At 42.2% G+C, this 24,626-nt stretch overlaps 1 protein-coding gene across 1 annotated transcript in view; it reads right to left on the bottom strand.

Moving 5' to 3' along the window:
* Positions 1–11,460, bottom strand: part of mfng (MFNG O-fucosylpeptide 3-beta-N-acetylglucosaminyltransferase) — a 35,867-nt gene extending 24,407 nt beyond the window's left edge. Inside the window, exon 1 of the mRNA XM_030062232.1 lies at positions 10,737–11,460. Coding sequence (XP_029918092.1) covers positions 10,737–11,117 — 381 coding nt within the window. The 5' untranslated portion in view covers positions 11,118–11,460. The remainder of the gene's footprint in view (positions 1–10,736) is intronic.
* Positions 11,461–24,626: the final 13,166 nt, after the last annotated feature.

Below are 24,626 nucleotides of genomic sequence, written 5' to 3'. Positions count from 1 at the left end.
TAGATATAGAATTTTATTTATTTTATTTTAATTTTTCTGACGGAAACCATCACTATTTGTCTCATGGTTTCTGATGTTTTATTCAACAGAGAGGGTAAGAGTATGAAGAAAACATATGTGAGGATACAGAGGGGAGAGAGAGAGAGAGAGGGAGAGAGAGAGAGAGAGAGAGAGAGAGAGAGAGAGAGAGAGAGAGAGAGAGAGGTTGGCAGCGGATCGAGTGCCAGCAGGACTAGTTGGCTTTGTGTGAGGCAGTCAGGGTGTGAAACTGAATTTCCCAGCTCAGACAGCCTGTGTGTGTGTGTCTGTGTGTGTGTGTGTGTGTGTGTGTGTGTGTGTGTGTGTGTAGACGACATGGATAAGATACAAGCAGTAGACAGTGAGAGAGACGCTCTCCAGACAGCTTGACAGGCGGTGATAGGCTGAAACCGCACTCGTCGGATTACATAATCTGATCACAAGAACAAAGTTAAGGCCATGTCCACACTAAGTCAGGTAAATCTGAAAACATGCCTTTTTTCCCTCCTTATCTATTTTTTTTTTCTTTTTTCCCATCCACACCAAACTGGCATATTCCTCCCGCGAGAGTGTGTCTTTTTGCAAAACTCTCCACAGTGTGAGAATTTGAAATGCTGCTGTGCTGTTGTAGTTTGGACAGGAAAAGTTTTTCTGAAAATGTTGGCATAAAATTCTCTTGTGATCAAGGATTTGGATCTAATACTGATCATGTGCAGGCCATGAACCTACACCTGCACATGCTCAACAGGTGATTTCATGCATTTTGGGGTGTTTCAGTGTGCATTTTGGAAAAAAAAGTCTCTGAGAAATGCCAGTGCAGTGGATGAAGACCCAAACAGTGTTTTCAAATTTACCCATTTTAGCCAAATATATAGCCTCTTATATCCAAACATCGATATTGATATAGTATTGATACTGTCAATCCCTGTTTAAACAGCCTGTGTGCTTGCAAACCTTCCCCAGATCAAAAAACAAAGCAGCGATGAGCATATCATTCCTCAAATGATGCAAAATCAAATACGTCACTGTAACTGTTGCATCCTTTTTGTGATTTTGCAATTGTGAAAATGCTAAGATGCATAATCTCTCCAAGTTCCTTCATTCGCTGGGTGACTGTGACACCACATGTTGAGTTTCTGGGCCACTTTCAAGCCGCTTCACTTCAGTACACACACACACACACACACACACCCACACACACACACTTGGCGCCACTGACTTCTATTAGATTCAGTTTTCCTCTGCAGCTGACCAGTAGAAGCAGACAGAGCGACTTTCAGATTGGACCGCTGATGTGTTTATGTTTATGCATGCACATGTATGTACATGCGTGTGTAAATGTGTGTGTGTGTGTGTGCATAAGTAAGTGTGGGTACATACTGCATCATGATGTGTGTGTGTGGGAGTAATCTTCCTAATAGCCCCACTGCACGCTACGACAAAAGGCTGCATTTATTGAAGCGCACTCTTTTACTATTCCAACCCGAGTTCATCCATCAATGCTTAGTCTCTCTCTCTCTCTCTCTCACTCTCTCTGTGTGTCTCCCTCTCATCAAACAACCTCTAAATCATCGGCCATTTCATTTTTGCCCGGCCTCCCTCATTTTCCCAGAGGCCTTTTTACCTTCCTCATCGCTCCCTCAGGGCTGGAGGAGTAATGAGATACCTGGATCAACATCACCCCTCCTCCGCAACCCCCCACCGCCAGCCCGCCAGGAGGACCTCGGTGAGCCCCCCGGCCAGGATTACTCTCCTCTGCGGGAGTCATAACTCAGCCGGAGCACCCTGCAGCGAAAACCTGAAGTCGGACCGCGAGGGGTTCGAGGGCCAAAACAGCGCGAGGCGGGCTCGTAAAAAAACAGACGACAAGAGCGGGAAGGCGAGGAATTTGGGAGGACGGCGAGGACGGCGAGGTCGGGGAGCCGTGCGTAAATCTCTGCTTGATTGTCATCCCGTCGAAAGGGCGATAAGGAAGAGTTTTACTGCCCCATGACGCGAAATGACCATAATGCATCTGAAAAAGCACTTTGGCGGTGCGGTGCCTTGCTTAAGGGAACTTTAATAACGGTGGCACAGTCGTTCCATTCAGGGTTTTCTCCACTTTTGAAATTCCAACAAACCCTCGTTAATAACAGTGACATCTGATGCATAAAAATTCACATTATTGATGTTTTGGACTGAAGCTTTTTCAAAACATGGAGCGTATTTTTGTGAAATGTTTGGTTCCACCTCAGTCACACCATAAACAGTCTATTATCTATTGAAAATCCCTTGCATAGATGCCATTTAATAGACTTCCTTTTAAATAATGTTTTCAGTTTGTGATTTCCCCCCCCCCACCCTTTTGTAAAGCTGTTTGTAATTATCATTGCGGAATAATAACTCCACATGCTTGACCGTGTTTTTCCAGGTGCATTTTCCCCATGCTAATCAAAAGTGTATAAATATATAAAAGGGCTTTGTCACCTTTATTTCTACGAGCTGCTCTCGGCTGCTCTATGCTTCACGTTCGTGCAGTTTAACGCACACACACACACACACACCTTGGAGCTTCCCTGCGCAGTCACTTTATCAACACTTCAAACCTCAAACCTGCGAGGGCTGACACCGGCTTTTTTTTTTTTTTTTTTTTTTAACTCATGATAAGCTTTCACATTCACTACCTGCACCGTGTGGAGGATTTTCTCTGACTTGATCCTCTGAGGCCCAAAACGCTGCAACACTATTGTCTGATTCCATTTCATAAGACAATATGGCGAGCCAGGAAAAGCGGTAACGCCGAATACCAGTAGCGAAAGAGGAATGAACTGTTTACGGTAGATTACAACACAATGCAGTTGCTCATTGAAACGAAATGGTCCTTAATGTCTGGGGCCGCCTGCCAAATGAGCAAAACAGGAAACTACTTGTTTTTATATAAGTTTTAATCACACCGGCTCCTATTGTCCATAACTGACCAGTCATTTTCATTGTTTTACCACCCAAATAATTTTTTTTTTTTTCAGCTCTAATGGTTTCCAAATGGCCTGCCTGCCAAAGCGGTGGGAAGAGCCAGACCAGCCAGAAGCATCTTTTACCAGCATTTGTGGTGAATTCAAGACAAAACAATAATTATTACTGAACAAACATGATTCAGAGGCGGGAATCTTCTCATTGGTGGAATTGGCGACTTGGTTTTCCACTTTATTCCTAAAAAGCGTCTCTAGCCATATTTCTTAATCATGCACATCAGCCTGGTATGCAAATTAGATGATGTCATCCAGCGAGTTTTGAGACCGCTAATAGCAACTTTCCTTTCAAAGGAGTTGGCTGGTTCACATGCATGTCAGCTAACCTGCAGCAATGTAATAAAATCAACTTTTTTCTTTATTCATAATTAATTTGTTGCCATGGCATTTATGAAACTGTACTGTTTGTGGGCGAGTTACGACTACTTTACTTTGATGGGCAGAGGCTAGTGTTATGTGGCCACTGGGAAGGTCAGCTTGTCAATATAAATTATGCTTCATTTACCGACAACCAGGCCCGTCGCAACAAGGCAAGCAAACCAAGCAATTGCCTGGGGCCCCGAGCTGGCCGGGGGCCCCCAGACAGCAATTGGTTATGAACTAAATGCAACGACAAACTGTGTGAGTGCCCCTTTAAATTCTGTGATGCTCAATGCAGGATGAAAGTGCAACGACACTGGTATCAGAATTCCTCTCAAGGGGGCCCATCCTCAAAGTTGCTGAGAGTAGCCTGGGATGGTGGTGTTTTTTTTTTTTGGTTTTTTTTTTGCAAACGTTCAAACGTAAATATTACTATGTGTACAGTATGCAACATATATAAGCGGTATTTGCACTGTCAGAAATAATTCATTGTAATAAAGTGTGAGTGATCTTAAACTGTATCCAAGTCGATTTTGCTTGGGGCCCCCAAATTCCTTGAGACGGCCCTGCCGACAACAGCAGAATTTCCCAGCCGGCAGGGCGCAGTTGCAAATTTTGTGCCTTTCCAGATCGGGAGTCAGAATTGCATCACTCACTGTTACCGTGACAACACCTGCTTCAGCGTCTTCATTAATAGTACAGTTGTCCCTCGCTCTAACCCGGTTCACCTTTCGCGGTCTCACAGTTTCGCGGATTTTTTTTAGTGCAATTTTTTTTTTTACTGGACTTATTTTTCTACGAAGGTTTGAACTTTGAGAGTTTAAACAAGAGAGAAAAGTGAGAAAATGTTAATGCCTGTCTGAGAAAAGTGTATAAAGTCTGTAGTGAGGGGTTTTACAGCCTTAAAACATCTATAATAATTGTAAAAAAAATAAAGCTTCACCTATTGCGGGTTATTTTTAGAACGTAACCCCCGCGATAAACGAGGGACCACTGTAACGGCTATTTTTACTGATAATCAGCATTACAGAATTAACATTATGTAACGCAGCTGGGTGTTGTTTCTGGTCATCTTTACCAAATTATTTGCTGCACACGCTAAAAGCCTCAGTATTTTAATGTAACTTAACTGATTAAAACCAATCTGGAGACAGTTGGCGATCATATCATGTAAAATTAACTATAACAAACCGCATAATGCTGAAAACCACACTTTAAGACTCTACTTTAAAAATTGCAGATGTTTAAACACAGTAATTTTTTTCACTGTTGACAGCATAAGGGTCCTGATCAGCTGTTTCCTGATCAGAGCTCTGGTTTGAATGCTCGTTCCACTGCGTTCGTGTTTGCATTGCCGAGTTGAAAGCTGGAAACTGGTGTGGCTGCGGCTCGACGGCATCATCCTCATCATCTTGGCGTCTGGCCTTCAGTCTAACGCTACTTTGCTGTGAAACTGAGTTGCTTTGGCTCCGCCTCCGCCCATTTCGGTGTAAGTCGACCCATGACATTATTTCAGCTTCCGGAGCCGCTCTGCCTCTCTAGCTGGCCCGTAGTAACTTCACATTTCACACACTGCAGATGAACAACGAGATCTCTCATATATGTGTGTGTGTGTGTGTGTGTGGTGATGAGTGCATGTGTGTAAGGGTTCAGGTTCAGTCTGTACTTCAGTCAGCTGCTCAACTTCCTGTTTTCTGACCAACTTCCGTTTCAGTATTGTTACCGAAGTCTCTGCTCGGCTGCTGCTTCCCCTCGGCCCAGACAAGCTGCCTGCACAGCATCCTGTGAGAGTGTGTGTGTGTGTGTGTGTGTGTTGCTAAGTCAGGGCTAAACACTGAAACACTACATTTGTCACAGCTCAGTAGTTCCCTTTCTTGTCTGTCTTAGCGCTCGTATCTCACTTGTTTTCTGTAAAACCTTCTTTCTGAGATGATTTTTTTTTTTCTGCTCTCAGAATAAACTGCTCTCGCTGAAAGTCCTCACTTTCCGGTGAAGTCTCTCTCCCTTATGAGAAACTAATCGTCATCAAGTGAGACCGGTGCTTTCTTTTTTTTCTCATCCACTGCAGATGGTTTCACTCGTTTTAAAAAGGGGAAATCAGCTCTGAAGTCAGATAGACGGGGAATATTCATAAAGTGATTTTAACAAACAAAGTCTGACACAAAAACAGAAAAAAACAGGGCGGATTAGGAAAAAAAAAATCACAGAAGAGGCTGATCAAACAAACTCCAAGTAGCAGGGACAGAACTTATTTTGTGTGTGTGTGTGTGTGTGTGTGTGTGTGTGTGTGTGGTAAGCTGCAGACTCACACGAGGCCACATGGTTTCCACCTCGCATTACCCAACAGGATGCGATAGAAACTACAAAAGTCATTTACGACCTGGAGAGGCGATAATTGCCACCACTTACCAAAGACCTCTGAGGCGCCCGGTGCCAAAAATCACTTCTCCAACCGCATTTTATGACCCGAGTGACATGAACACCACTGGAACGACAGCGCGGGAGGGGGGATTACATTTGGCTCCCATCGAAATCAACATGGGCTTAGGCGCTGAGGTTCAGACTCAGATGTGGTCAAACGGTATTTGGAGACGCTTTTCACGGTTTGTTCTCAGCCGCTTTGATGCCAGATGGGTGGGCTTCGCCAAAAAAAGACACGGAGCGTCAGAGAGTTTGCTTAACGATTAGAAGGCATTTGAAAGGCAATCCATCTTACTTTACCGTGACTGACAATCTACCTGTCACTGCCTACATGTTATGATAAGGTAAGCCCGGCCCATCTGGCACACCGAGCAGCTTAAAACAAACACCCAGAGTTATTCACAGTTATTCAAGCCGTTTGATCCACATCTGTTTTTTTGTTTTTTCTTTTTTTCTTTTCCATTTAAAGGTGCACTATGAAAAACTCAGGACACTTTAGACTGGCAACATGTGTCAGGCTGATGATAAGAGCCTTGTAGACCCGACCGTCAAATTCAGTCCTCGTTCCTTGTTTTTATTATCATCATGCAATTTTGCATAGTGCACCTTTAAACCGCGGGTGCACTATGTATTGTCAATTCATGCATTCGTTTTTCAATTCTTGTAATCTCCCAGTCAAAATGTTGCCATTTTTGTTTTTCGTTTGATTAATTGCCATAATCCCATGATTTTGAAGTGAGCGATGCAAAAGCTCCACCCACAAGTTACTTTTCCTGAGGAGTAACTTTCGAACATAACTACTTATTTCCATGTAATGGGGTCAATCTGGGGGCCAGCTATGTCCTGGCATATTTGCCTAAATAACCACGGCTGAAGCGCCCTTGAGCAAGGCAGCGCATGAGCCAGGGTGCTGAGAGCAGAGTTAATTTCCTTCACGAATAATTGTCATCATAGTTTTTGTCAAACAGTTACAAAAACGACATGATAACTTAATAAAAACTCATTTATACTGGCAAAAGCTATGACAAGCTATAATAATAATAATAATAATACATGACATTTGTATAGCACTTTTCAGGGCACCCAAAGTCGCTTACAGAGAAAAACAGAAAAACAAATTTTTGTGTGGTGCTGAGTAGGAAGTTAGACCACCACCACACTCGGGAAGCCAATTAACTCTCGCTGCATGCCGACACACACACCGTGCACCGAAATGTTAACATTCGAGAGAAAGCGAATAACAGACATATGGATACATGGTTACATATTCTTGTTTCTTTTATATCTGAGGCTTATTTGCATTGGATTTTAAGCTAAATAAAGACATGTTTCGTATCATGGCAGTTCAATCAAACACCATTCCATAAAAACAGGTTCATCGATGTTTCCTCTAGCAGCGTATAATGACTTTGGAGATTCCAGATGAACATTTTAATGATGCATCGCACTTAACCTAAACCTGTTGGTTTTTTTAGTCGCCTAAATCTACTGACCCTGCCCTGGGTAAACAGTCGAAACAACACCGGCTCTGAACTACAAGTGACCTCCGCATGCTCTTACACCTCGTTGGTCTCTGTTTGATTTGAATGTATTTTACTCGCATGGCTTCCTTATGAGGTCTTGCTCACTGACTGCACTTCTCTCTATACGCACAGTGAAAGCTAAATATGTGAACAGTAGTATGTTTAGTCTGCTGTCTATTAGGGCAGGGAAATGAGGCCAAAAGGAACATCGGGATGATCATAATAACATATTTTATCCAGTTTAAAATGATTTTGTATCATGTACAGCATCGTGCAAAGTCATGTTTTTACGCCACGACATGTATAGCAATGTGTTTTAAAACTGCTGTATAAGTAAAGTTTATTATTCATATGTAACAATATCTGCTGACATTCAAAATTACATGTTAAATAAGGTTACCGCAGGATGATATTTTGGCAAAGCTGTGTATCACGATAAGTCGTTATCATTAATTCATCATTTTATATTTCTAGTAAAAACACGGTGAATGATAATATTGAATTAGAGCCCGGCCCTGTTTCCCATGCTGAATCCTCCAGTGTCCCTTTGCAGTGTATGTGAAGTTTTATCATCCCTGCACGATGTGTGTGTGTGTGTGTGTCAAGCCCTGTAAGCTGTTGATAATTCAAATGCCACCGAAGCAGATTCCTTTACATTTACCGCACAGGGTGTTTAAATTTATTATGGTGTTACGAGCCAGATTTGACGCGTCAAACCACTGCAGACCAGCGATGCTCAATTTGGAGATAAACAGATGTTCTTGGGAGAGTGTTGCCTTGTTAGCAGCATGTTGGGAATTTGTTTTGACAAGCCTCTCGTAGATACAACCGGAGCTGGCAAGGCCTTGCTGAGAGGGCAACGAAAATGCCAGCCAGCCTGCCGTGTGTGTGTGTGTGTGTGTGTGTGTGTGTGTGTGTGTGTGAGGGAGAGAGAGAGAGAGATAGGAGAAGGATACCAGACAGCCATAAGGGAAGATAAGCAAGAAAGAAGAAAGCCTAAGAGAGGGAGTGAAAAGCCGGCGAAAAGTCACCTGAACCTGGTTACAACCTGTTATTTGTGTTTTGTTTTTTTGTTTTTTTTGCAAGTACTTTAGCATTTCAAGCCCATAAAAACACAGCTGAACTGATTTTGACTTGAAAAAGAAAGAGCAAGGCATGTTCAAAGATGCTCCTTCGATCATCCAAACCTGAGTTACACCTCAAAAAAATCTCCATCTTAGCGAGTTAATTCATCTCATATTCATTCTAAAGTCTTGTTGTCTTGGTTTTTTTTTTTTTTTTTTTCAATGCAGCTTCGCTTGTTCGAGGAATTCTTCTGGGACCAAGTAGAAATAGGTTGAAACAAGGCGGAATAAGGCAGACCGGCCCACTGGGATCAAGACAATGACACTTACAGCTTCTGAAACCGAGCTGATAAGCGCTGGAAACAAGTTGGATTATCTCGTCCCACTGGGAGATTTTTTTTCTCCCTCTATGTTCAAGAAAAGCAATTTTTAAGACCGACTATGAGCCTAAATGACTTGTTAAGATGGAGACTGTGCAGTGTAGTCATCATCAATTCAACAGCAAACCATAATGTGCTTTTTTTTTTTTTGCCGGCCAACATGTATATCTTATATTTGATATGTCGTTTCGGAGTGAAACTCTTCATACAGCGGGTGCCTGATGTTATGAGAGAATATCAGAAATCCCAAAGGCAACACTCTCTCGCAGGATTATTATTCTGCCTGAGATACAGAAACTCAGGCTGAACTCATCTCAATTTTCACCAGAAAACCGATTAAAAACACGACCTCAACCCTAACCGCCGCCTCAAGGGTCACCCTAAGCCAAATTCAAATCTGAAATGGTGATGATGAGGACGTTTTTATCCTGTTTATCCACAAAAAAAGCAGTATTTAAGTCAGTGAGTGAGCACTTTCAGACATAAGTATTCACATCAGGTCGTAATTGGCAGGTGCAGCACCTTTTCTGCGGTTTTTCCTCCTCGAGATTTTTAAGGCTTTCCATTGGTGTTCTTCTCACCGCTGTTGACACGGTGATCATCGCCGTTTAGGGACGATTAAGTAGCGATCAATCAGCCAATAAACAAACCAACCAAACCGCCGACCAGTGAATCAGTCAGTGACTAAGCTCACCCGAGCAGTTAAAGTAAATCAAGTAAATCTGCTTTACTCAGCACAGCCCTGCAGCCTCAAAGCAGGAAGGAAGTGAATGTTTTCATTTCATCATTAGGCCTGTATGCAGCTATAGACTAGTGTAGTTGTCCCGTAACTTTTTCATGTCCAAAACTCACAAAAAACAAGCACATCAGCCCACTGACCATCATTTGAGAGGATTTTGTCCCAAGAAATCCCTTATGAGGAGATTTGTAGGAAAAAAAACAGAAGTGGATCTCATTAAATGACGACTGAAACAGGATCACTATGAATTAAAACCATAATAGTCCCACTTATATGTTCCCGTCTTCTTCTAATGTCCAGAGAATGTCACAAAACTGAACTTAATCTATTCTTCCTATTGTTGGGACCCCCCTGTGACCCTCCCAAGGACTGCACGTGGTCCTCTAACCCTAGTTTGGGAACCACTGGATTAGATGGTTGAAATCCCTACGTTAAAAAATGAAATAATCACTTTAAATGAGAGAATGATATACATCCCTGAGCCTCTATCCTGCAGAATTGATAAACCTCATGAATCTAATTTATGGAAATGGCATAATCAGCATGTAAGGATTTGACATTTATATTTATGGATTATAGCCTATACAGTATACAGCTGCTTACATCAAAAAAATATATGAACCTAGAGTCTATGTAACTTCAGATGTCAGTCTCTTTGACATATCACATTACATTTTGCTTTACATCTCCTATAAAAATCCCTTGTCTCTCCACAACTCTTACTCTGTTTATTTTACCAGCACTTTTCATTTTCTTATAGGATCATTTTCTAGTTATATCAATATTACTGGGCCACTATGTAGCTCCTACCATTGGTAATCCACATTTTTGCATCTTGTGTTGCTGATCTACTAGAAATTGAAGGTATTTCTGTGATTGCAGACCTTTCAAGTGGCTCTGGACAAAGGAGAAACGTAACAGCAGACTCTCCTGTACCTGAATCTGGGTACAATCTGTTATTGATCGTATTTGTTTTAGTAGTAATAAGTATTTTTTTTTTATGTCAATTTTGCGCATTTACACTGAACTGAAAAGGAAAGAGGGGAGAAAAGTAAAGGGGCCACTGTTACCCTGATTCATCAATCGACACTTTACGTTTGGGTGATGTAGATTTAGGTGGTTTAGTAAAAATTGAAGCTCCATCTGATGTTGCGCTCGCTGTGCGTCACTCCTCAGAGGAGCACCGAGTGAACGTCAGCAGAGTTAACGGAACGGACACTCACATGCGCCTTGGTTTTGGAGATCCACGTCTCCAAGAGGAGCGCAAGACGCGCCTTGTGGAATCTCCCGGTGGTCTTCACGGCGATAAAAATGTCCTCCAGTGTCAACTTCTTGGGGGCCACATGTCCGCCTGGTGAGGTCCGGTTTGTCCCCGAGAGCCGAGGTCGCTCCGGGGTGATGTCTGTGCTGCCGGCCGAGTTTGGTGCGTCCTTGGCCGGGGACGGAGCCTCCTGGACGGAGCGATGGTGCGCGCCGGGTGATGGATGGTGACTCCCGTTCAGTTTAGCAATCCCGCTGGTGCGTAATTGAAAATCCACAGAGAGGATGATGAAAAGGGTTAAAATCAAGACAGGGAGCCTCCGGAGGATCCATCTCTTATGCATCGTAGAGGAAAGAAAAAGTTATTTAGATTCCATTAGAGCTCTCAGACCATGTCAGACATCACCTCCAGCTTCCTCGTTTGTTTCTCTAATTTGGTGTCGGTTCCCCAGTGACCTCATCCTCTTCCTCCTTTATGAACTGTACCAGCGCGTCTCTCATGAACAAACTCATCCTGTCACTACATGACTGGAGACCATTTCTCAGTGCGATTCCCTTTTTAAATCAGCAGTCACCAGCTGTGATCTGCCCTGTCTCACATACCCAGTTGAATCACTGGTTGTAAATGAAAAGCGCCTGTTCTCTCTTCATTTTTTTTTTTCCACTGGAAAGGGCTGCAAGTTTTTGAAATTATTGAAGTCACAGCAGTGCCCTCCCTGCCTGTCACCACGGTCAAGCCAGACAGAGTAAAAGAACGAGCTTCCTGTCATAACTTTCAAAATAAAACCCTGACAGCGTTCACTTCCACTCAGCTGTGTAGCAGGGTCGTGCATGTAGGCTATGCTATATATATGTCATCTACACTGTTTTCCAAAGACATTTTATAAAAAGGAAATTAATGATCTTTTCATTGTTCCAATTTGTCAATATCATAGGGAAACTTAGGTGAGATATTGATCTGTTTTGACCAAATATTTAGTTTTCCCATTTAGTGGATTTTCCCATAACAATTTTTTTTTTTCCCATAACAAAGATCTTTTGAGTTTCTTCTATCCAGCCATGAAACATGGGAGCCTTTTCTCAGAATTGGTTTTCCACTGAGTTTGAATGTTCCACTAAAACACATGATTTTTGAATATTAAAAAAAAAAAAAAAAAAAAAAATGTCAAAGAGCACATTGCACATTTAAGAGAGATTCTGCAGGAAAGGGAAAAAAAAAAAAAGCTTTGTTTATTCCACAGCATACACTCAAAGCTTTGTAAGTCAATGTACTGTAAAATACCATGTATGTATATCAAAAAAAAAAAAAAAAAAAAAAAAAAAATCTGGCAGAAATCCACAAAGTATAAAACATTAGTCACAAGCCGTGTACCAGACAAGTTATCACAGACTAAATGGTGTCGTCTGTTCACTCAGCCAGAAACAGCAAACCACAGCGAAACACTCCGCCTCCTTCCTTCCCCTGCAGCGCTCCAACTGTCTGGCTGCACTCAGTCTGCACAGAGAGCTTCACTTTCATGCACAACTGCCATATGAAGCCTTAAAATCATGTGTTTGCAAATAGACTGGAGATGTACACCACAGCCGACCCCCTTGATCCACTTTGATCAGCTCATTCTACTTAGCAAAAAGTGTCTAAGCACGTATAATAAAAGTAAAAGTATGAGGAAAATGCAAAAAACGAAACAGAAAATAGAAGGATATATCTCTTAGATGCTTATTATAATAAGGTTATTTGTGGGAAAGAGGCCGTTTTAAGTGAAAGCTTAAATTAGATGGGTTTTTTGGGGGAAAGTTTATTTATCCAAACAGCAGTTTTGAAAGCAAAAGTCCCACGATGCTCATAACCTTCATCCGCTTCATGCCAGCAAACAGGAGAGTCGGCGTCATTTGTTTTTTGAGCAGCGGGCATCTCATTTTGAAAGGAAATTGTTGCGATATTATGTGTCTGTCGGGATCCCATCCCACAAAAGGCTGACTTTTATGACGCACAGTCTGCGAACGGAAGTGGCACTCGAGGGTTGCAACACCGCTCCGACACCACAGTGAACTACAGACTCATGAGAATATGTCGGGAAGTGAAAGCACGAAATCACGTACGTATGAAAATGCATCATCTACAGTCATAAATCACCTTGGTGCAAGCTGTGTCTCATTTCCAGGGACCTGAACTGACTGGAGTTCATACTCATGAGCCTTTCCTGCAAAGGTCAACATGATGGGCGATGAAAGAGCAAGAGCAAGGGGGAAATCAATTGACACTGGCGCTTGACAAACAAGCGTTTACCCTGCTGAGGTGTCCTTGAGCAAGGCGCTGAATTCCTATTTCACTTTCCTCACGAAGCCGCATGAGGCAGCTTTGTGCTTTTGGCGGCTCCGAACGGCAGCGAGAGGTTTGGAAAACTGTGAACTTCCGGCATCCATCGAGGATTCATGAGTGAGCGGAGCTTTGCTGTGGAAACATTATTCCCTGCTCATCTGAGAATAATGACCGCCGCCGCCGCCGCCGCCGCCGCCGCCGCCGCCGCCGCCGCATGACGTGTGGTTATTAGTGCAGGCAGCCATGTCCCAAGCACTCATCTCTCTATTTATTTTCTACACATGGTGTCTACACATGGTCCACTGGCCTCAGTTATTGACCCTTTGCACGTGACGTCACGTTCCACTCGCGCGAAATATGAACGCCATGACGGACGGTAACTTAAGACACGGAGGCGCGTTATTGTTCATGACATTCCGTGGTTGAAGATAGTTTTTAATTTACTTTTATGGTGGTGAGATGGTGATTTCCGTGCAGTGCGCCAACAGGCAAGGCTGTAAGCCTAATCTAGCCTTTTACAGGAGACCTTTTGATGCGGGTGGCTCAGGGTTGCCAACTCTCACGCCAAATCTGACTTGTTTTCTATTGTAAATTTTTCCACTCCATCCGGTCAGGTGTGCTGGATCTGGTTGATTATTATTATTAGTTGATTATTGATTGTGCAATGCCGCGACTCGCAGTTAATCGCACTGCGTGCATTAAACTATTTTGCGGAAGCAGGAGGACGGCATGATTTACGTTGTATCCACGTTCGCGCGCTGCGTGCATGACTGTGCATGTGCTCGTGCGTGAGTGCCTGTACCCCACCCCCCACCCCACCCCCCCGCTCCATGAAATCTCACTCCAAGTTGAAAAGTTGGCAACCCTGGTAGCTGCTATCAGTCGTAAGGACTGGCAGCCGTCCAAATACTCCCGGGTCTGCAGCAAACATTTTTTACAAGGTAAGTTTCATATTAAAACGTTATCAGACTTATATAACGTTAGCTGTGTTAGAGTCAGTCAAAACAAATTCAGTGTAGATAGCTAACGTAGCTACCGTTAGCTAACAAACTCAAGTAGGGTTTGTTTACTAGTAGCGATGCTCGCTAGCTACTAACGTTAGCTAGCTAGTCCTTCTCAGGACTCTGTTCATATTAGCTGGCACTCCTAATTCAGCAATAAGCCCCGAGGAGCCAACAGCTGCGCCCTCAGCCGTTGTAAAATCACTGTAACCCACGGCTTCTCGGGGCTTATTGCTTAATTAGGAGTGCCAGCTAATATGAACAGAGTCCTGAGAAGGACTAGCTAGCTAACGTTAGTAGCTAGCATCGCTACATCGCAGGAAATCACCATCTTACCACCATAAAGGTAAATTAAAAACTACCGTAATTTCCGGACTATTGAGCGCACCTGAATATAAGCCGCACCAACTAAATTTAAAAAGAAAAAAGAATTTGTACATATACAGGCCGCACCTCTTTATAAGCCGCAGGTGTCCACGTTGTAACATGAGATGTTTACACAGAAAGATGGTACACAGAAAGATTTTTTTTTTTAAATTTTTACTTTAAATAAATGCTTTTTTCCGTGCAGCGCCTGTAACACGGCAGTACAGCGACAGTAAAACGGCAGCAACACGGCTGGTTAAAAAAAATTACCAGCCTACCAGCCGTGGGCCGTTTGCCTACCAGAAAAGTCAATGATCGCTATCTTCATCTTCCTCCTGCGCACTAAAACCACTGAAGTCGTCTTCTTCAGTGTCGGAACTGAAAAGCCTCAGAATGACTTCGTCACACACTTTCTCAGTCTCTCTTTCGTTGTCGCTCTCAATGTCACTTTCGTCTCGAGGCGAATTTGTGCTCGTGCTGTCCTCTTCATCACGCAACTTAAAAGCTGCAACATATGCATTTCTTCATGTGTTTTCCATGATGAGGGTGTGTGCATCTATGGTGTGCATGATGCGCAAAATGACTGTTCAAAACACAATCAAACTAGCGTCTTCCTCGGCGCATCATCTCTTCCACCTGTCTGTCTTGCTCTTGCGCTTCCTGCTAGAGCGCCCCCTGGAGGCCGTTAGCCCGTAAAAATCTATAGATTAGCCGCATCATGTTTAAGCCGCAGGGTTCAAAGCGTGTGAAAAAAGTAGCGGCTTATAGTCCGGAAATTACGGTATTTACAACCATGGAATGTCACGAACTACAATGCGCCTCCTTGTCTTAAATTGACGTCCACTGTTCTTCTGCCGTCCGTCATGGCGCCGCCTCCCATGTCACGTGATAATTGTGACGTGTCTGCAAAAGGTCAATACCTGGTATGAACGTGACTCCTGTGGAAATCCATAAAATCCATGTGTGAATTTGCCTTCCAAATCAGAAATCAGAATATTTTTAATGAAGAGGAGCCACAATCACATTAGCTTTTGTTTGCTTATCATTCATCTTCAGGACTGATTTTTTTCTTTTCCTTTTTTGTGTTTTTGTATGACAAAGAGTCGGACCAGGACCAGCAGAATTAAAAAAATAAATAAATAAATAAATAACAGTATGCAGTGTTAATTTCGTCGGCTATTTTTCAGTTTAGTTTTAGTCTTAGTCTTGTGTCAAATGCCCTTATTAGTTTTAGTCATATTTAGTCAACTTGTATTCTTTTTTGTTTAGTCACATTTTAGCCGACGAAAAGTCTTGGCATTTTAGTCTAGTTTTAGTCGACTAAATTACAAAGTATTTTAGTGTAGTTTTAGTCAACAGTCTTTTTTTAGTCTTTGGCCTGCATCATGTTGGCTTTTTTTTATTTAACAATATGTTAAATTATTAGTATTATTTTAAAAATGTAAATTACTTATCAAACAGACCTAATAATTCAGCTACCAATGAATGAGCAGTAGTATGCCTGTGATAACACAGATTGAATATGAAAAATAAGCCGAAGAGATACCTCTTCTCTGAACAGACAAGCTAAGCCAGTGTGCTGCTGTTAGCCAGTGAAACTAGAGCGGAGTGGCAACTCTTCGTTTTGTTACACAATCTATGTCAGTGGGCCACTGTTTTAACTTTGTTCTTGCCATGCTAAGCTTCAGACAGCGCCACACACACACACGCCAGCGCAGGAGAAAAAACTAACACGCATCCAATGAATGCACTTTTTGGATCGTAATTGTAAGTCTATGACGAAAAAGGATAGACACATTTTATTAAGTTTTTATTTAATGAAGTAGATTTTGTCTCGTCTTTTTTCGTCAACAAAAAACGCGCGTTAGTTTCGTCACAGTCAGTGTTTAAGAGTATTGATTTCGTCTCGTCTTCATCTCGTTTTCGTCATGAAAAAAACCATCGTTGACGAATATATTTCGTCTAGTCTCGTCTGACGAAATTAACACTGACAGTATGTACAACAATAAGTTAACTTGGACAAAAATGAAACAGGGCAGGATGTTCCCTGTGATGGATAGCTCATCTCGTGCAGGTTTCAAGCTGAGGGTTTTTGCAACTTCATGAAAAAAACAGAAACAAAAGGAGGAAAGCAACACAATCAGCCACTGTTCACTGCAGCGTCCTTCCTCTGTGCGCCGCCATCTCTGCTGTAATCACACATGCATATGTGTGTGTGTGTGTGTGTGTGTGTGTGTGTCAGTGGGACGTGCCAGGACACAAATTTCTAATTAAACTTTGTGTGCCGTGAAGATGGAGGCGCTGTAATAACGCTGTAGTGGATCACCTAATTTCCCTGCAGGCGTCATTAAAGTTTCATCTGATCTGCACAATTCATTTAAGAAGAAAATCCGCTCTGGGTGCCCGGCTCTGCCAGGAGTTATTTTGTCACCAAACGCTGTAATTTACTCCCTGAGCGTGGCCACTTTCCCTAAACTTGTCTCGTCTACTACTACTTCAGATTTCCTGAGGAATGCCTGGAGATCAACTGTGATGGATTTTTGTCTCCCAATTACCAGACAAACTTGTGTTGTGTCACACATTTGGCCAGTCGGGGACGTTCAGCACTAAAAATCGAACCCGACAGTCCCCAGAGGAGCACCGCCTCAGCTGGAAGGACCGTTTTTTGGCCATAAGAACCGGTTCCTGGAAACAAGGCTATGGGTTCCTCAGAGGTGTTTCTGTGTTCCTGCAGCGGAAAAAAAATCCTGGTGTTAAATTCCTGAAACATTTTCTGCTGTCGAACTCGTCCACATTTGGCGAGTTATCCACAGGAATAAGAAAAGCATACCAAGCAACAGGATCTTTTTAATACCGTTTAGGAGTTTTAGGAACGATTTTTCCTTTAAAGGAATACTATAATGTTTTTGGCAAAATATCCTTTTTCTGACTTACCCAGACAGAGCATTTCGAGTTAGCTTAGCATAAAGACTTGAAGTCTATGGGAGTCGTTAGCCTAGCTATGTCAAAGTCAAAAAATAAACCTTGCAGCAACTTTGAAGTCGTCTTGTGTACAGATTGCATCATGTGCATTTCAAATACACCTCTTGGAATTTACAAAAGAATAAATGAGATTTCATATAGCGGAAGTTAATTGGTGCCTGATCTTCCTAAAGTTTCAGCGGTGCATGGATCATTGCGATAGACGGAAGGATAAATATGTTTACAGTTCCACCATCTAACTTCTCCTGAAATGCAGTTTTGGATGGTATGTAATTCAAATCCACATGATACACTGTAAATAAGACAGGTTTGGAGGCGCTGTGAGGTTTATTTTTTCACCTTGGCGGAGCTAGGCTAACGACTCCCATAGACCTCAAGTCTTTATGCTAAGCTAACATGAAATATTACCAATAGGAACCAAAGCACTGGAGGTACAGAGGTGAAAACGGTATCAAACATCTTGTCTCACTTGGGGTAAGTCAGAAACAAGGTATTTTTAATCATTTTATTTTCTATACAATCAGTTAATCAATCAAGAGGGAACCACACTTTAATTTCATTATTCAACCTGTTGTATAATGACCAATAAACTTCCTTGTATCCTTGTATTTTGCCCAAACCGTTAGAGTATTCCTTTAACCCCCTGAACTCTGATTTCCCCTTAAATTTCCCTTTAGGTAGCTTCAAAGTGCCACATACACATTCTATATCAGCTGGTTGCAAAACCACACTGAAGCTACATCACGTTTATTTTTAGTGAAATCTTCAGAGCCAAGATGCCCATTGTTTTATGGTTGCAGCATCACATCAAATAGAAAATACGTAGATGTCTTGTGCATTTTATATACACTACTCACAAAAAGTTAGGGATATTTGGCTTTTGGGTGAAATTTATGGAAAATGTAAAATGTTCACGCTACAGTGATATTATATCATGAAAGTAGGGTATTTAAGTAGAAGCATACACTGGTGATTTCCTCATCTCAAACAATTTCTTGAAACAAAAGCCAACAACAGTGGTGGATATACCACAACAAAAAATGTCAGTGTTTCAATAACTTGTCATGTGCCCTTGAGCATCAATTACAGCTTGACAGCGACGTCTCATGCTGTTCACAAGTCGACTTATTGTCTGCTGAGGCATGGCATCCCACTCTTCTTGAAGGGCGGCCCTCAGGACATTGAGGTTCTGGGGTACAGAGCTCCGAGCCTCTACACGGCAACTCAGCTGATCCCATAGGTTTTCTATGGGATTCAGGTCTGAGAAAGTGCAGGCCACTCCATTTGAGGTACCCCAGTCTCCAGCAGCCGTTCCCTAATGATACGACCTTGATGAGCTGGAGCATCAAACACCTGATGTGAATTTTGCCGTTAAACTCCTTGTTAGAGAACAGCAACTTGTGCAAAAAGTACTGAAACACTGAACAGTTGGACATGTGCATTCAAAAGTTTACAGAAGGTCACATTAGGTTCACCTGTAAAGGTTATAATGCATTTTAGGTTCATCCTGAAATTTCACCCAAAAGCCGAATATCCCTAACTTTTTGTGAGTAGTGTATATATTTTCAATTTACGTGTCTTTGGAAAGGTTTGGATCTCCACTAGAACTGAAAATAAAGTTCTGTGGGTTTGAACAAAGCTTGGCCACTGATGGGACAAGCCGCCCTGAGGAGGAACCACGACATGTAGGCGCTGACCAGACGGGCTGACTCCTCACGAGGCGCAGGTCTCTGTGTGAAGTCTGTTTCCAGCAGTCCCTTACTGTCCCTCCTGTCTACTGTTCCCTCTGCTGCCGTCTCTGGAGACCGCCGCCAGAGAGAGAGAAAGAGCTCGATACAATTAATTCACCTCAGACCCTCATCGCCACCTTTGTTTATTTGTCCTTTCTCAGCGTTCTCGCCTTACATCCATCCCTCCATCCCTCCCCTCCTCTCTCTCCCTCTCTCTCTCTCTCTCTCTCTTTCTCCCTCTCTCCCACTGACCAGCTGCCTTCCGTCTTCTTTCTCGTCCTCCCTCCGCCGCACACCCAACCCAGCCCCGTCCGGTTCGGCCCGCCCCGCCCCGCCCCTCGCGGTCCCCCAGGTAAACCAGAGACGCCCGGGGCACACCCTGGCTAGGAAAGGCCCAGGATCGCCTTACGGCCTAGCTGAAAAGGGCCCTTTTTAAAACAGCAAGTACATCACAACCCCACTTTGAACAAAGAGCCAGAGGAGTCGAGGGACCAGACCCCCTTTCAGGGCTTTGTCTGTCTGCCTGCTCGGAGCTCGGAGCCAGACAGAGGCTTGGACCGCTCTCAGGTGCTCTGAGACTCGAGGAACATCACCGATAAACAAGCGAGGAAGTCATAAAACCAGGGTTTCATGTTTTATCATTTGTCCGGTGAGCCAAACTAAGGGAAAAAAATCCATAAAACAATCATGCCTTGTTGTTTACAACAGGGTTCGGGTCAGAGGCGGACAGTAACTAAGAACATTTAGTCAAGAACAGCATGCAGGCACAATTTTGTACGTACTAATACAAATACTATCACTTTACATGAGTACCTCCATTTTCTGACACGTGATATTTTTGCTGTACTACATTTCAGAGGGAAATCTTGTACTTTTCACTGCACTACATTAATCTGATGTCCGGAGTTAATTACTTTTTAGCTTTCGAGCTTTTACATGCAAAATATCAAACTTAATATATTTAGAGTGAAAACTAGGAGCAATGCGAGCCACAACATCAAAATACTTCCTATATCATTACACAGTGTGTCAGGAGCCAGTCTGCTTCTACTTTTACTTTTACTTTTCATTGTCAGCTACACTTGCCAACACTTCTTTACTTTCACCTCAGTAAACACAGAGAAGTTTTAACGGAGCATTTTCCATTATGGTATCCTGCTTTCGCTTTTACTTTTCACCGGTGAGTGTTATCGCTCAAATGTAGGGGATTCTGTCAGGAGAAGTGGCATTGCTATCCTTTTAAAAGTACCACTTTTTAATTTTTTTTTTGCTATCAAACATTGTGTAATAGTAGGTGTATTTAAGGGGACATGGTTTAACTTTCCCCGTACAGAGGGCTAAGCCTGGCAAACTAAACCCCCGTGGAGAGAACCACTTAACTCCACAGGCAAGGAAAGTGACCTCTCTGTGTGTGTGGGTGTGTGTGTATGTGTGTGTGTGATATGGCTTGGTCAGAGCAAAGCTTAAGTACCTGAAAATCCCCCCTCTTAACCTTCAATATCCTCCTGAACCGACTCCACTCACTAAGTCAGTACGTGCGCTGATTTATGATCACGTCTCGTTTTTTTTTTTTTTATTGTCCCCGGGGGGAAATTCAGTTTACAAGCCCGCCGGAAAAACGACGGAGTTCATCTCACACAACACCGGACAACATAAAACAGACGTTCGCCAGCTAAAAGCCCTCGATTTAATTATCACAGAGGGCAGCAGAACAGAGAAGGATGGAGACGGCTGCACATCACTGGAGAAATTAAATTTACTTCAAAAAAAATGGTGTACTTTGGTTTAACATTACTGAACCCTACTGAAGATGTTGCTCTGGATTAAATTAATTGTAACTGACTGCAAAACATTTGGCGAAAATAACCCATAATCTGATTTTCTGAAAAACTGTCAAGCCGTTTTTCATAGTTTTTTTTCAGTGATGTGTCAAAATTCATGCAAAAACTGAAATTTGCAATACTCATAGGAAAAGTAGACTCCAGTCCTGATTTTTCCTATGCACACATGCAACACATCTCATATTTTCTGATCAATATGAACAGCAAAACACTGCACAGGGTGGCATCAAAATAAATAAATACATATATAAATGAATAAATAAAATATAAGCAGCAATTTGGATTAGAGCTAAGAAGTGCGTGCGAGATTCCCCTCCACAGCAGCCAGTTCAGCTGACTGGCTTTCCCATAATGCATTTAATGCTGCAAAGTGTGTGCAGAGCTTTATGCAGGGATCCCATGGGCTCCAAAATACTGAGATGAAACTTATCAGACACGGTTAGTCGTAAGAGTTTCGTATTCGCTCTGCAACACACTGATGAAATGCCACCACCGAGACGTCACACGGCTTGTAGAAGCTTGTTTTAACTGCATAATTAATAAAAGATTAAATTCAAGCAGTGAGACGATGGTGAAGTATTCACAGAGTGGCCCATTTGACAGGGGCTTTCCTTGGTTTCTTCATGTTAAATATGAACCCCACACATTACGCAGGATGAGCTCCAGACGTAATTACGTTGCTGATGCACCCGTGAAATCATAGTAAATGTCCCACAGTTTGAATCAACAGCGTTCAGTGAAATCTATAACACAGAAATGCTGTGAGGCAGTCCTTTTTTTCTCCTCCTGAGGATTTACAGCTTCGTGCTACTAGATGGCAGTGTTGCACTGTGTGCAGATATCAGCACCTCTGACACTCTCAACTGCTCGGAATGATTTTGAGAGCGCATTTTACACACTTTCTGTGCAGGGAAGGGGATTGATGTTTAAACTCAGATCTCCATTCAGTCATAATTTAATGATGATAGTATCTGACTCAAGATATCAGCCTCATGTCACTTGGATCCATGTGATTCCTGCAGTGATATACAACCTGCACCATGATCAGGACATATATCATGATTTTGATCAAGATTTAGATCAGCCTTAAAAACTGAAAATGAGATGAGGGAAAATTGATTTTAGGTGCGTTTGTCCATCTGTCACTGGATTTGACAATTAAGGTGGATTATGGGTGCAAGACAGTCAGCCTGTATTGCACATTCTGACGTTTATGGCATCAAAGTATATGAAAAAGTAATATATCAAGTACAGCAATAATCAAATATTCAAATTCAAAGAAACTTCATCATCATGCCTGTCTAAAAATAAACCCATACCTCCAAGGCGGTTTACAATAGGCCTGACTTGCCTGTAAACAATGGAGATAAATGGTTAGTCTTAATTGTGGTATGGTAGTTACAATTAGAATACAAATTAATTAGGCTAAATGAGGACTGATTAAAAAAAATACAACTTTATTTCAAATTTGTCATTACTTCAGGCCGTGCGTCCACCAGGAACACATTTAGTTTTTCATACCTCCATTAAAAGGAAAAAGACATTTGTGCATTATTAAAAAAAAAAAATACTTTGTACACATCATCAAATTTATCGCCGTGTCAGTGAGAGTGCCCGTGGTCACTGAGCCTGAACCTGGCAGAGATCCCACTCTGCTTTGAATTCCCTCAAAATGCAGAGATACGCTGACACTTTATATTCTCGCTTAGGAGGCTAAAAAATTGTTGTGATTTGGTTCTGTGTGCGATGTTTTATGTTTTTTTTTCCTTGGTTGCTGATTTGAACGATTCTGACATTTAATTTGTAAGCTGCGCTCTCCGAGGCTGGTTTGTGTGTTCTGATTGGTTGACTTGGGGGGGAAAGCTTTTCACGGTTCAGCAGTTTTTGACTGCGGAGCTGTCTCTGACCAAAATGAATTTAGAGGGCTCGTCCTCCGAGTGTGTCCAGATATTGAGAGATCTTTATTTCAATATCATTTATGAAGGTATGTCAGCATAATCCGCGTCCTGAATGTCTCTGATGTTTTGACTTTCAAGCATTTCTATAAAATCCATCTCTCTCTCTCTCTCTCTCTCTCTCTCTCTCTCTCTCTCTCTCTCTCTCTCTCCAATTTGTATGTAGCACATTGACAAGAGATTACATCAGTTTTCTACCTCACTAACCTGAACATTATGCACTTATGATTATGCTGATGTCCTCTTTAAAATGAGAAGAAAATCATCTGCCCTTTGAATTTTGGGCTTAGGTTTCTTGTCTTATTCAGTTTTGGGACACTGAATTAGATAAAAGTCGCGCATGCTGTCGTATCTGATGTTTACTTTTAATTTGACCTCACCTGCCAACCGTTTCCTGTGCAGGTGGGTGCAACAGGGACTGAGAAACTGACTGATTATCCAAACATCTTTTGCGCATGTACTTTAAATTTTACGGTACGGTCGGGAAGCTGACGTCAGGCTTTGTGTTTACCTCTCTCCCGTTATACTTTCATGATAGTAACCGGTCTCCGTGGGGACCAAAGGGTGTGTAAACCCTCATCACCGTCTTACAGGCTTTTGAATCCTAATTTAAGCACGGGAAATCAATCAGTCAATCGATATTTTTTTCATGTTTTTTTTTTTTTTTTTCATATATGGCTTTATAAACACTCCATGCAGTGTACATCGTTGATTTGACAAATGAAATATGCATTATGCCAGATCAAAACTGCATGCACCTTATTTGTGCCCGAATCCAAGTTTTAGCACAGAGTGTACCTTTTAAAGTCCAACACACCAGCGGAATGAAATTTAAAGAGGAACACCACCCATTTTCAGTAATACACACATGCAATCCCTGTGGTCTAAGACACTGCAAAAAAAAAAAAAAAAAAGAAAAAAGAAAAAATGTTCTTGATAATGCCATATCCCAACCCGAAAAATAAGAGTGCGGAGACCTGCAGATTGCTTCAATCATGCAACATTTTCATCATTTCAGAATTATTTTTTTTAGGATTTATTCTGCAAAAATACTCCCTCAAAGAAAAATTACTCCATCTATGCTGCAGCTGTTGGCTTTGTTGCTATTTAACCAGCACCAAGCAACAGAGTAAATCACTGCTGCTGCTGCATCCTAGTCGGTGCTTTCAATAAATCATTTGACTGGGCTGAAGGCTGGTCTCAAGTTACAGCAAATTCTAGCACTTTCTTTCTTTTTCACGATATAAAATCACTGTAATTCATTGCTGCAGCCATTAGATTGATCTCTTATTGTCTCTCAGCTGCTACAGTTTGATAGATCAGCTGTTACTTTGTATCAGCTTAGTATGTACAGGTGCAATTGTATGCAATTTACTGAATACACCTGGGGTTTGAACAATAGGTGTAGAAATGTTTATTGATTCTTATCAGAATGCCTCTCAGCCAATCAAAATGTGACTGCAGGGTTTATTGTGGAGTTATAAAGAATAACGCTCATTTATCAATAAAATTTGTGCCCCGTTCATTGTCTATGCATGCTGATGTTCATCATAACACCATCAAGCATCATGTGGCAGCCGTGCAGGAATGCCGTCTCCTGTAAGACAACGTTTAGGGCTGAAACGCGCTTTAAGCCCGTGGGATGGGTGACATACCGG

Source organism: Myripristis murdjan, chromosome 1 (assembly GCF_902150065.1).
Source record: "Myripristis murdjan chromosome 1, fMyrMur1.1, whole genome shotgun sequence".
Classification (NCBI taxonomy): domain Eukaryota; kingdom Metazoa; phylum Chordata; class Actinopteri; order Holocentriformes; family Holocentridae; genus Myripristis; species Myripristis murdjan.
This window is presented reverse-complemented; position numbering and strand designations above follow the sequence as displayed.